Source organism: Chiroxiphia lanceolata, chromosome 3, assembly GCF_009829145.1.
Source record: "Chiroxiphia lanceolata isolate bChiLan1 chromosome 3, bChiLan1.pri, whole genome shotgun sequence".
In the NCBI taxonomy this organism is placed as follows: Eukaryota; Metazoa; Chordata; class Aves; order Passeriformes; family Pipridae; genus Chiroxiphia; species Chiroxiphia lanceolata.
Window position 1 is genome coordinate 7,714,064 of NC_045639.1, and position 14,571 is coordinate 7,728,634.

General features: G+C 40.3%; 1 protein-coding gene across 1 annotated transcript in view; it reads left to right on the forward strand.

The window, feature by feature from the left end:
• PCSK2 (proprotein convertase subtilisin/kexin type 2) overlaps positions 1–12,117 on the forward strand; it is a 103,418-nt gene extending 91,301 nt beyond the window's left edge. The window contains exons 9-12 of the mRNA XM_032683538.1: positions 985–1,200; positions 2,424–2,524; positions 5,110–5,337; positions 8,986–12,117. Of these exons, the coding sequence (XP_032539429.1) occupies positions 985–1,200; positions 2,424–2,524; positions 5,110–5,337; positions 8,986–9,472 (1,032 nt within the window). The 3' untranslated portion in view covers positions 9,473–12,117. The remainder of the gene's footprint in view (positions 1–984; positions 1,201–2,423; positions 2,525–5,109; positions 5,338–8,985) is intronic.
• The last annotated feature ends 2,454 nt before the right edge of the window (positions 12,118–14,571 follow it).

Sequence of the window (14,571 nt, forward strand, 5' to 3'; positions counted from 1 at the left end):
TTACTAAGCTTATATATGCTTTATCTTCCATTCCATGCTGGGCAATCAGGAGGCCAGAAGAAATTTTTTAATCTTCTGCCCAGTGCATATAAACAGCATGTTAAATTCACGCCTTGCACCCTTGTGGTGCTCTTGGAAGTAAATGTTGGATTATATTGGACTAAACACAGAGAGAAATGGTGGCTGTGCTGGAATCAGTGGGAGATCTGAGCTTTGGGTTCAATAGCCCTGATCTTTCCCCATGTGTCAGGGTTCTCAGGTCTGACTCTTCCAGACAGCTCCTACCTCTTTCTGAGAATGAGATTATAGGCAGCTGAGTTGATCCCTTCCCACCTGCTGCCTATCTGGAAGTTCTGGAGAGGATACAGATTTCTTTCCTTTTACTAATGGGAAGCCTTTATAGCTGCCCTTCAGCTTCAGTCTCTCCCGTCCATCTCAGTGTAATTGCTGGACCATTTGTCTTTAGATTATTTATATGGTCTCGTAACTTTATTTGCTCCTTAAAAGTAGAAGCTGGTTTGTCAGAAAAAACAGCTTTGGGGGAGGGGAAATCTATTGAGAGAAAGAGGTGCCAGTAGAGCTTTTTAGCCATTGCCTGGACCTAATTGGATCTTACAAACCCAGCCTGTGAGATGACCTATATCCCTTTTAAAGAAACACTTTCCTCATAGCACTTAGACCTTGATATAAATGCTAATGAATCCATAAAATGTCTTAGTGCCTGGCACAGAAGCCTTCAGGGCATGAAGCAGACCAGGAGATAAATGGAAGTACTCTGTGTACACAAGGCTGCAGAACTGGCTGTGGCTGCCAGTTACCTGGATTTAATAACCTGCGTAAATCCGTGTATTTTCAGCTTAAGGTTGATGTATATTTTGATTGGGCCAGTTTTCTCCTTTACAGACACACAGCTTTACAATGACACGTGCAGTTTAGTGTAGCTTGGCAGTTTGACTCAAGAGGGTCGATTTTCCCCTTTCACAGGGCCGGGGTGGCAAAGGCAGCATCTATGTCTGGGCCTCTGGAGATGGGGGCAGCTATGACGACTGTAACTGCGATGGTTATGCCTCAAGCATGTGGACAATCTCCATCAACTCTGCCATAAATGATGGAAGGACAGCTCTGTACGATGAAAGCTGCTCTTCAACCTTGGCCTCCACCTTTAGTAATGGCAGGAAGAGAAATCCAGAGGCTGGTGTGGTGAGTCCCGATACTACTGTGCCATTGCTGCTGTCTCTGTGCACTCCCGTAACCTATTACAACCGCTTTGGAGCAGCAGATGGTTCTTTGTTGAGATGCATGTTTTCTCATCTTCATTATATGATGGTGCCAAAACTGTCAGCTGAAGAGAGGTGGGATTAATACTGAGAACAGCAATGATCTTCCATCTCTTAGACCTTCAAAGGAAAGTTGGTGCTTTCCTTTGTTCGAAACCAGAGTTAGAAGTTCAATTCTCCTCTTCCCAGAGGACAGTGTGACAAAAGGTCTCTGTAAAAATCTAAATTGAAAGTGTTAACATCTGAGATCATGTTTACTTGTACTGGCAGACTTCTGCTGCACGAGCAGCACAGAACAGAAAGACATTTAGTCACTCTAGAGGACGTATGGGGGTTCAGATCACCCAGAGCCTCCCGTTGAGCCCCCTGCAGGACCATACCTACAGCTGGAAGACAGGCAGTTTCTGTTCCAGTGTATTTGGGATTCTCTTCCACCACAGTGATCAGTGCTCTTCAGCGCCTTCAGACTAGTCAAGACATAGTCCAATTCACAGGGTAGAAAATTCAGGTGGTGTAACTTAAGGTTAGTTTTTGCCAAAAGCTGTTATACATTTTCCATGGCCCTGTCTCAAACCCCAAAGACATATTATACAATCCTAAATGCCCATATGCAGTAGAAGACAGAGAATTATTGGTTTCTGTCTTGATATCAGCTCTGTGTCACCTTTTTAATTATGCCATAAAATGTATTTCTAAGGTTTTCTTCTAGTCTCTTCTAGTGGCTAATCTGCATAGAAAACAGCAGCCTGGTGCTGCTGTTGGTTCTGGAGTTGCACAAGTGTTAGAAAGCTCAATACTGTTAAGAATTCTAGTTTCAAATCCTTCTGATCAACACAAAGGAATTTAAGGCCTCTGGTTAAAATCTGTTTCATAAGAAACAAATGCCATCTGTATGAATTATCATGAGTGATAATGAACATTGGTTTTACTACCTCATGACTTGCTCTTGCATTCACACCCTCTGTAACTATGTCTCACCGTGGTTTGAAATCGATACACTGTTCTAAAGAAAAAAAGGGATCGTGGGCTCAAACACACAATCTAAAGAGCAAGGGCACAAACACTGCTTTCTGCATTTTTCTGAGTCTGTAGCTGCAAGGAATGTGGAATAGCTGGTTTCATTAATTACATCTAATGTCATTGCAGGCCACGACGGATTTGTATGGCAACTGCACCCTGCGCCACTCGGGCACATCTGCAGCTGCCCCCGAAGCAGCCGGAGTGTTCGCCCTGGCCCTGGAGGCAAAGTACGCTGTTGGGAAATTCCTTGGGAGCTCTAGGGAAGAGAGGTTCTGTGGTTTGTTTGATGGTGTTCATCATTTCACTTGGCTGGCTGTGGCACGGGACTGGAATGAGCGGCTCACGAGCTGCCTGTTGCAGTAGTGATGTGTGTGGTGACTTACAGATTGGAGCAACAGTCTTGCCAAAGCTGTATGGCTGATACATTTTGGCTGGCTGGCTCTCTCTCTGTGTCCTTGTCATCCACTGCTTCCAGGGATTTGTCTTCTCTTGCACTGTTTGGAGATTATTTTGTTTCTCCACATGTCCTGTGTGAAATGCCCAGCCCACAAAACATAAGAACGAGCCTATAGTATCAGACAGGAGTTCATCTGGTACTGTCTGCAATGAGAGATTCTTAGGGAGGGGACAACCAACAGGGATTAAGAGTGATCTTTCAACAAGAGCTTTGGTGGTTTGGAGAGAAAGCAGTCAGACTATCCTGTTTAATAGCCACAGGCAGATTGGTCTTCTGTAAATTTGCCTAACTCTTTTCCAAGTTGTCTGTATTTGGCACCTGTGTCATCAGGTGACAATCAGTTCCACGATATTTTTTGGCAGTAGTGGTGGTGAATGTTTTTTTTGTTTTTTCAACCCATCGCTGGTAATTTGCTTCTATGTTACCTAATTGCTCTGTTATGTGAAGGAATAAATATCCATTGTCAATTTACCATCTCCATGCTATTCACAAACTGGAGCCCTCTCGTATATTTCAGAATAATTATCTTCTTCTCCACTGATTAAGAAAAGTGTTCTTTACAATAACTTATGCCATCCTTTTACTTTGTGTTAAATTATTTCATGAAGTGAGGCAACGTTTGCTCCGTTTCGCAGCTTCAGTTGCTGCAACAGTGGCATGAAGTGAGCACTGTGTACATAGTTTCCTTCAACAGAGCAAAATAATGAAGATTTGGCAGAGGAGGCCAAGTTTACACCATTAACAGAGCAATGATTGTTGTGCTTAGAGCATGACTTGGGCCAAATCCCATTTTTCGATTTTATACACGTAAAACACACGTCAAGTGTTTAACTTTGGATGTTCATTCTTCCTGTTATCAAACTCATTCAGTGGGACAGCCACTATGTAATAAATTAATATGGCCATAAAAATATAAATATGACCATAAAATATAAAATAAAGGTTTAATGAATTTTCTGACCACTGCATGTTTAAACTGGACTGGAACCTAAATATCCCAGTAATGATTATTATTCCTTTTCATATGAGTTATCCCTAAAGACTGGAATTACTCTGCCAACTTATCATGAATAGGAATTAGACTGCCCTTGGCTGGCACTAGAGTTTGCTGAGAAGGCAGCAGGGGAGAAAAGGAGCTGTCATTGTCTCCTATCTCCTTCCAGTCTGGCTCTATTAAATGGTACTGTACAGAACTACCCTGGATGAGCTGCACTAGCCTCCCTGGGAATGGCTGACAGTCTCCCATGCAAACTGTTCTTGCCTGCAATATGTCTGTCAGCTCATACACGACCCGCGTCTGACACGTCTCTCAAACCAGACCAATCTGTGAAATGGAAAGTACAGCTTTAAGATATGTAGCAAGCTCTTAAAAGATTTCACTAAGAATGATGAAAGTGATATCTGCTTTTCAGCTCTCTTGTGTCACCTTGGGGAAATGACAGTAATTGGCTATTCTGGTGTACGTTCAGCACGCACACATGCTTATTACTTGGGGCACAGAAAGCTGAAAAGCAGATCCTTTTAGGTTGATGGTTTGAATCAGACATATTGTGATGTTGAAAGAGTTCATCATAAACCAACTGGAATAGCTTTAGTTATGTAGAATTAGAATGTCAGTTCTAAAGCTTCCAGAATAATAACTTATAAGTGCCCTTCCTGTCATCATAATCACTGAACATCCAGGAAGACAAGAGCTGCTGATGAAAAATGACCATTGAATATAGGCAAATGTTATTTGACTGCATCCATCCATGCTAGTATATCATGGGTGACAAACCTCTGCCATCCCTTATAATGCAAACCTTCAGCCACCCAGAGCCTACATACCTGTATTCACAGAATCCTGATACTACTAGCACCTGGATCATTAGAGCTTATCAGCTTCATCAGACTGGGTCTCCTCAGGGTGAATCTTGGAAGCTCCATGGGAAAAGCAGGAGTAGCAAGCAACACAAAGAGGGCAAGATTTAAGAGGAAGGTTAGGTGAAATTTTCTCATCATCTTTTTATATTTCTGTCAGAATCTGGTATAAAATCCTACTCATTTTATTAGCTTAAAAATTGAATGGTGGATCTATAATGTACAGTTAAAACCAGTTATTTTTAAGAAGTGAGACAATCAGAAATGATTTTGCAGTTTTGGGAAACATATTTTGGAGAAATACTATACAATTAAACCCTATTCTTGTTCCCACTGAAATCAACAGCAGCTTTGTTATTGATATGTGTATAGATACCATTTTAATGTTATTCATAGAAGCAAATTTTACAAAGAGGCTTACTCAAACACACAGTCTTTCCCTGATATCTGCTTGGAAATACTCTACTGTGTGTTTTCCATGTTGCTCTTCCACAGCTTGGATCTGACATGGAGGGACATGCAGCATCTGACAGTGCTCACTTCCAAGAGGAACCAGCTCCACGATGAGGTTCATCGGTGGCGTAGGAACGGCGTTGGGCTGGAGTTCAACCATTTGTTTGGTTATGGTGTCCTAGATGCAGGAGCAATGGTCAAGATGGCAAAAGACTGGAAGACTGTCCCAGAGAGATTCCATTGTGTCGGGGGATCAATACAGGAACCTGAGTAAGTGAATAGTCTGGTGTACGTGTTTGGCTTCTTCCAGGCATTTAGGAGACCGCACATATGCAATTACGTTGGCAAAGACATAGCCTGAGGAAGCCTAATATTACCAGTAATAAATTGAGAAAACATTCTTTTATCAACAGTAGTTGATAAAACTACATGATCTTTCAGTTCCTGGTTTGCTTTAGGAGTACATTCTACAGCACATCTGTATCCGTGTTGCTAGTGCCGGTAGTGTTAATGGCAACATCCATTTCTCCTGGGTGCTCACAGGTATGTTTGTGCTAAAGTTTCTGTGAATAAAGAGCCTGTCCCCAAGTGAAAATCTGGGAGGTTGCCACTGTAAATTACATAAACTGCTGCCACATGAAATATCTGTCAGCCAGGTCATATCTCATTGTGACATTTCCCAGCAGACAATTTTATGTCCAGAAGACTGAAACAATCTTCTACAGGTACCAGTGATTCAGTTTGAACACTACAGTGTGCCTAGTTTATGCTGTCCAAGTCTCTAATTGCAGGCTAGATAGTCAGATTATTTTCTGATTTACCTTCATGTGCTAAAGTGACTGATTGAACAAGTGAATGAATTAATACTAATTGACTACAACAGCTGTAGTTTAAGTAATTGAAATACTAACCTAATAATGGCCAGTTTATGTCTATACCATTTGAAATTGGACTTTTCAGTGCTGTTTTTGAAGGCATCATTATTCTACTGGGAAAAAGAAAACAAACCAGTATGCCACCTTGGCACATAGCTCAGCCAAGCAAAGAGTGAGTTTGTCCCCAACTTTCCAGATGGATTTGTATTTGCATGATCCAAGATTCTGCAGCTGAGTTTTAATTTATCTGGCCTATGCATGCTCACAGGTTAAGAAAAAAAAAAGGAAGAGAGCTAATTTTGAGCTATCTCTAGTTTATTAATAATTAAATGCAGACAAATAATCTCATTTATCTTAGTGCAGCTCCATTTATTGAAATGGGGATCATCCTAGAGGAGGAGAGAACATTTCTTTCTGTGGGCTGTCTGGGTGCCCACTCCCTCCCACTACTTGCCTGAGAAATCTATATGTTAATAGCACTGCAGTAATATTTATGTCCCCTAGTGAAAATGTCACTGACAGGAGATAATAAGCATCACAAAGTACAACATTTACATTTTTAGGATTTCATTGTGAAAAAAGCTAGTAAATCTCAGCATCTCCAGAAATTCCTTGGAAATGAAAACTACACTGCACCTCTGCCATGGATAATTGGGTTATTTTTTTAGTTTGGTCTTGCTGGATTAATATTTTCTATATATGCTCTCTATATGTTTATTTAAATATGGATATTTGTATACACGAAATACGTGTTCAATGTAGATGTATGTAGGTGAGTAGTTGATACAGAGGTGTTTTATAGCAGCACGGTCAATTAGACAAAAGGCCAGGAAATAACTGACAGCCTAGAATAACACAGTGTGCTGTAAGCAATCAGTATATAAAGTAGAAACACTTGTTAGCAATAGGAACTTTTCCTGATGAGGGATCTGGCTGGTTTAGGGAAATACAAAGATGATTTAGGACATCATAGTCCATTAGCTGAGGAACAGGAGCACATGCGAGTGTGGTTCTGGAAGGAGGTTAGTTCCCCTATACATCTCTAACTGGGTACTACACCATGTAAAAGTGAATATATTTTATGTATATATATATTTATAAGTTGGGCAGTGGCACACTGTGAGGCTGTGGAAAATCCACCTTCTTTTCCACTCCTTTGTGTCAGGCTTTTTCCACCACCCCTGGTTCTTTTTGTTTCTTTGGGAAAATTCATCTGGACTACAGTAATTAGTCCAGTGAAGCAGAGAGTGTTAGATCCTAATTAATAGGAAAGGAGGAAACAGAGCAAGCCTTTTCTCCTGTGTTTCAGAGAACTGAGATAACTTTTACACTGCAGCACTTGAGAAGGTGCAGAGAAAAGCTGTCTGCAGCTGTCAGGCTGATTGCAGAGAGATGGAGTGGGACCACACCGCTCTTCTTTCTTTGGGTTTTGTTGATGATGGGTAGAAAAGACTCACACTGTGGTGTCCCTCCTCATTTACTGGAGGAGATAAAACTTATCACAACTCTGGGAATGAAGCAGTATTTCACAGAGGTTTGTCCACTGTGTGAGAATGCTGTGAGACAACATGAATTTAGATGGAGTTGAGACTGATGCTTCCCAGGCAGAGAAACTTGAAGCACATGGCAACTGTGAAATTATGATCCTTCACCTCTGGCTGCATATAGTGCATTTTTCTTGTGCTTTGGCACACAAAGTAAATACCTCAGGGGTGTTATAATTAGATGCTCAAATATTTTTGCTGTACAATATTTATGTTATACCAGCTTCTGCTCCAGGGCATCCATAATAGTCAGAACAACACAGATTTTTCAGTTTTAGGTAAGTGTTTAAATGCCCTGAGGACTTGAATCTGAATAACTTTTTACTCTGCAAGTACTCCCAAGAAGGCTCTCTATGAAAGGGGGACAGAGACTGGCCTGAGCCAATTAGTGATGTACTAAGCCATAATACCTGGAGTTCATCTCAAGAAGGAAAGAATTCCTGGAAGCAAGGCTTGAATGAAATGCTTTCACTGGTCTCTAAAGAATGCAGTATTTTATTAGCAGAGGGAAAAAGCTGGTGCTCATTTCTTTTGAAAAGAAGGTGTTCTTTACCACAGCGTGGTCAATGCCCTTCCAAAATGCTCTGGAAGACAATGGTAATGACAAGGTAACCAGAGTCTTTTGTGACTTAGTCTCACTTTTAATGATTGCAGTAATTCTTGTCTTTCAGTTATTTCCTTTAGACAGAGAACATCATCACACTGCTCACAGAACACTGATGGTGAAGACACAGAGCATTTTTACATTTCCTGTGTATTTTGCCAGCCAGTTTCTGGAGGTTGTGGGTAATTGCCAGTTGCATCCTGACCCCAAAGGGTTTAGAAGGCACTTGATCGCCCCAGCTGCTGGGCCAGACAGCACTTTGTCAACTCAGTTAAACACATGTGACTACTTTCCCTGCTGTATGTGCTCTCGTACAGGAGCCATTCTAAGATGGAAATCTTAATGGAAAAGTATTTTTCAAATGAGCTGATGCTGGGATCCCCTGTTTGTGCTGGTTTCCAAAGCAGAACAAGGATGTAGGCTTTAATGTGACTGCACTGAAATTCTGTGCCGCTGCCTCCTTCAGCACCAGACAGCCATTTGCTGCTGTCATTTAAGAGACTGTCTGACATGACTGACTGCTCCTGGTTCTTCTACTGAATATACACATTATTATGCAATTACTCAATATAGGAGTGTTAAGTAAAGCCATTTATTTAACCTTAAATATGTTAATAGTTCTTAAAGAACAGTATGTCCTTCTCAATTGTGTTGCTTCTCTCTTTGTGTAGGTGTACATTTTGTATTTATTTTCAAATTAAAGTTTTGGTATCATTTTCTAAAGAGAGAATGTTTCCTTTCTGGCTAAGTTTGCAACTATTATTTCCTTACTTTTCCATGTATTAATAAGGAAAGTATTATGGGGTTTTCCTTTGAGGCGCCAGTAATTTTAGCATAAGCCATTTTATGCTGTGTATGTCCTTTTAATTTGCTTAATTGTCCTCTTGACCTACAGAAAGATACCACCAAGTGGCAAGCTGGTTCTCACATTGACAACTGATGCATGTGAGGGGAAGGAAAACTTTGTGAGATACCTTGAGCACGTCCAGGCAGTTATAACTGTGAATTCCACCCGGCGGGGAGACCTCAACATCAACATGACCTCGCCCATGGGAACAAAGTCCATCTTGCTGAGCCGGCGGCCCAGGGATGACGACTCCAAGGTGGGTTTTGACAAATGGCCTTTCATGACCACACACACTTGGGGAGAAGACCCCCGAGGCACCTGGGCCCTGGAGATCGGGTTTGTGGGCAGCCAGCCCCAGAGGGGTGTGCTGAAGGAGTGGACACTGATGCTGCATGGGACTCAGAGCGCACCGTACATAGACCAAATAGTAAAAGATTATCAGTCCAAACTGGCCATGTCCAAGAAGGAAGAGCTGGAAGAAGAATTGGATGAAGCAGTGGAGAGAAGCCTGAAGAGTATACTGAGCAAGAACTAGTGCTGTTCTGCATGATGGTGTCTTTCCTTCCCCAGACCCCTCTACTCACCTTTCTACTATCCAAACCTCTGTGTTAGACATATTACAATGATCGTCTCTGTAGCCAAATTATCACCCTTTCTTGATTTTAAAGTCTTATATCTCATCAGTAACTACTTTATTTGCCACTGAAGCAATCCGGTTTTTACTCTAAACCACAAATGTACTGTCTCCCAACAGATACTATGTACAGTTTGTGACTGTAAATGATTTTTTCTTTTGTGTCATACAAATAGGTAATAACCTGCAAAGAAATTGATGGCTTTTCTGTTCATATTTTTGTGGTAAACGTTGTTTGTATTTAAAAAAAAAGAATGAATTTTAACATTGGCAGTTGGTGATAATGGGCACATTTTTAAAAATTACTGTGAGAGAGGGAATCACAAAGAGGTTGTCTGGATAGGTCTTTAAATGTCTAACAGCTCCTTCAGCATCACTGATATCTATGGGACTTTCCCCATAGGGTTCAACCAAAGTAGCACTAGACCCTACAAAAAGAAATAATCCAGAGATGAGGAAAATTCACCAATCCAACTTGCAGAAATCCAATTATTTTGTTTTCTTTAATAATACACTTATACAACATACATGCTAACACTTCAGCCACAGGATGGGTCAACATGCCATAAGGAAGGTGAAGTGATGCCAAAGCCAGGTGATGGGGGGGAAAATGCTTTGCAAACTGGGTCAGGGCATTCTAGAAGCACAAGTTACAGTTTTGGTGGAGGTTCTCCATTTGGTTGGTTCGTTGTTTTTTTGGTGGGTGTGGGTTTTTTTTTTTTTTTTAACTTTGGCAATTTGAATCAATTTACCATCTTTCAGCAGAACAAGCACATAGGGATGAGCTGTAGGATTTCTGGCAACTTGTGTGCAGAAGTGCATGTGGTGGTCTCTCTACTGAGATGTACTCCAGCAGCATAAGATGAGGCTGTGTCAGCATTACCAACCACAGACCCCTATTTTCTGGGGTTTACAATGTGGCTGCCAATAAATTGCTGTGGGAGAAATGTGAAGCATGCAGTTTCAGTCCCAATGCAATATTTAATTCAAATTTCATTTTTAAAAAATATTTATTGGTTTTATGTTAGACATATTTTTCTCTTTAAATATATCTGTATAAGTTATTAATGCGTAACGCAAAGTTTGCCTTCTTGGAAGATAAAATATAGTTTGTTTGGGAAGATTTGTTGGCAGTCGTTGCTCTTTCCTGTTTGAAGAGTCCCACCTTGACTTTTTATACAGGAGTTAAAGTCAGTCTCTCTCGCTCTCAGAGTATTACTGCAAAATGTAACATCCTCCTTGGTGGGAATTACTCATGGTAGCAACCACTACATGTTTCCAGGTGTGAGATCCCAAATTTAGTATTTGAATAATAAAGAGTCTTGATTCTGCAAATATTTAGGCACTTACAATAAAGGCCCCCAGTGGACCTACTCAACTGGTAAGTTTAAGCAGGCATTTCAGATCTTTGCAGGACCCAAGATCTACTTTGTAGCAGTGACAGGTTTTAGAATTTTATTATGTATTTTTAATATGCAGAGTATTAATTTAAAATGTTTTAATAAGAGTTGTCCTGATAGAAACTCATTCAGTAAGTAATTATTTATCTAACAAAACATAACCCAAAGGTTTTTGGGTGGACACATTCCACTTAAGAACGTATAATCTGTGCTGTTAATTTGAGTGAATATACATCTTTTATTTTTCCATAAGAGGTCTGTTCTTTCCTTTACAAATCCAAATGAAAAATAAACAGCTCAACCTACTAAAAGTCTCTGTGAATTACACTCTAAAGGCAAGCCAAGGAGCCTTGCACTACTCACAGGTTCCTCATTGTGTGCAACAGTCCCAAAGGAAGAATTTACCATATAAATATATATATTTACGCATACACCTGTATGACTAAATGCATATGACACACCTGTGGCATCTCTCTCTCTCTGTATATATATATATATTACATACAATATGTATATTCAGAGTATGTTACATATATTTGCTTAAAAATATATATAGAATTACATATGGTATGTAATGTATACATATATACACATCACAACATTTTGTGTGTATGTGATCAAAGAAAGAGGTTACTGGAAGCTTTTTAAGGACTTCTAAAATGTGGAAAAAGTTTTGGAATAAGAAAAGTCCATGTGGTATTCTTAAATGAACATGTACCTGACTTTCCATTGCATTAATGTAATTTTGCAGTTCTCTGTTCAATTATTAAATATCTTATAAAGCAGCAAAATAACTAGATGGTTGTTCATATTTTCATAATGCTGACATAATTTATTAAGTGAAAGATCATGATAATGAGAGATATACAGAAATGGTGAGTTTTGATATAAGTATATATAAAAAACTATGTGTATATACAATACAGAGATCTACTTCAAATTCTTCAGGATTTTTGCTTCAGGGCATCACTGAAAAATATGTCCAGATAGACTGGGTTTTTACGGTATTGCTGATGAAAAATAAAGTTAATTTGTTAGTATTTATAATAAAGGAGAAAATAAAGCTCATGATGCGAAATAGGTGAACACTGTTTAAAGTGATGATGTTTTATAATATGAGTAAAATAAAGAGCTGTTGTAAACTGGCAGGTCCTAGCATCGTTGCCTATCTGAAGGTACATGGGAGATAATGCTGCTCTAAGTGGGATGACTTCCTCCTCCTCTGCTTTTTACACTGATAAAAAATACAGAGAAAATAAAAATGATCCTCCAAAAGAGTTGATAGCAACAAGTGAAGAGTAAGGAGCTTTATGTTAACTCTGTGATAATCTAGGACATAGAAGATTCACGTTGCAGGCTGGGAAGAGCTGTGGGTGTTAGTGGTTCAAACCTGTTAGCTCCAAGGGCAGCTCTGCAGAGGCAGCAGCAGTGCAGGTGCTGAACATGTTTGGGAAGAGGATGCTCGGGAATAGGAACAATGACAGTTTTGCACTGCAGTCCATAAGCAACTCTGGCCCTAAAGAAATGCTACAGCAAGTTGATTTTTTTTTCTTCCTCTGCTGTTTAGAGCACTTTGATCCACACTAAAAGCCCTGTTTTCCTCCCTGTCTCCCACCCAGACTTTTTGGGTACTTTTCAGCTCATATGGCAGAAGGTGCATTTCATTGTATAATTTCTTACCATGTCTGCAGCAATAGATGGTTACAGGAAACCTCCTGATCTAGCTCTGGGTGCCTCAGAGGCAAGAATGTGCCTGTAATAATCTGAGTTTCATCCCAGTCTCTGGTGAATAGATGCTCACAAGTATTTCACCATTAGACTTTAGCATTTAAATGCTTCATTGAGAATCTGCATTTAATGCAGAGGTTAGCCCATAAATCATGAGATTTCCTATACTTTTATATATATTTCATACATATATATATATATATATATATATATATATATACACACAGTATATCTATATTGTGTGTGTGTGTATATATATATATATATATATATATTCTATACCTTTGGCATGGTCATTCTGAACCATAGTTCAGTTCTGAACTACTAATGGATTTCCATATAATTTTCATGCAAATCTACAGAAAGGTGCCCATCATCTGCAGCCTTATGGGGCAACTACCATATCTGTGAAAGGCAGGTCAGAGATTGTAGCAGAATTTAGCCCTCAGCTCTTCCTGATCCTTGACCTCTGGTGATGTTGGTGTGTGTGATGCAGCTCAGCACCATCTTGGTTCATGTTTTGCAGCTCAGGTTGCTGCCAGGCAGTGCAAGTATGTGACTCCTACAGCAACAGGTGCCATCAAACCCAGTTTAGGACCAGTTCTTACCTTGCACAGCTGCTGAGCAAGGGTTACAGGCATCAGAAACCAGGTCTGTGTCATCAGCAAAGAGCAGTGACACCAGCACACAAAAGAGATGAAGGTGGTGAAGGTATTCACACACTGGACACATAGCCCAGACTCTCCTGACTTGTTGCCTCATTGCCATTGACTGAGGCTTTTTTTTTGTATTCTGAGTATTGTGTCCACTGTTTTGCAGTGCAATCAGATGGACTGGGAGAGGGGGAAGAATATCCAATTCTGTCTAAGTACTTCCTGAATCTGTTTACACCCTGTTTTGTGACAGATTAAACAAACTGCCTATTGCTGCAGTTGAGGTGGGGTTTTTTTTGGTTGTTTTGGGTGTTTTGGTTTGTTTGTTTGTTTCCCTTGCAGTAGTCAAACCCTGCTTTCAGCAGCAGTTATTCTGAGCAGTTACTCCCAGCTCACCAGAGCACAGCCTGCATATGCATTGATTAATTTCTTCTCTGCGGTTATTTACGCTGTTAATAAATTAAACTGAAAAGCAACACACTCTAGTAAGACATGTCTGGCATAAACTCCCACAGCATTTCAATAAAACAGCACTGACAAAATATCCTGAATAACTTTGTGACTGTGAGGGTCAGCTGTCCCTGTTTCTAAGAAGAAGGTGTCACTTTACCACAGAAAACAGTCACAGCAGATCGGATGCTACACTTGTGCTGGAACCCATGGATGAAAAAACTTGACATACTATTGAAGGAAAGTTTTGAGTGCTGTGAGAAAGATCCTGTAGCTCAGGCTTGTCAGCTCAAATGGCTTTTAGTCCCTTCCTTCACAGCTGATAGGAGTTAACAGCCAGAAGGAAAAGGCACAAAAATGGTGAAAGCTGAAACAAAAACTTTGAGAACTGGGATGGGAAAAGAATGTGTAGAGCCTAACGTAGTAAAGCACTTCAGTAAGTACTGGTGGGATCATTTGTGTGCCTGGAGTCAAGCTGATGCCTAAATGGTGCATGAGCACATTAAGTAGAGCTCAGTATTTGCACACACACAAGTGAAGGGTTTCCTTTCCCTGGTTTTGATTTGGTTTTTTAGTTTAGGGGGGTATTTTTCCTGAGTTGAAGGTTTCTGGAAGCTGCAAGAGTCTCTTGCAAGTGTTGCTTATTCCAGCAATCCTATGGAACTCCATGGGACTGCAAGAGGCTGGGTTGTGACAGGATCCTGTGGCAGTATTGAACTCTACAAGTCCAAGGAAATACTTTACAAGTAAATATCAAAACACATAGTCT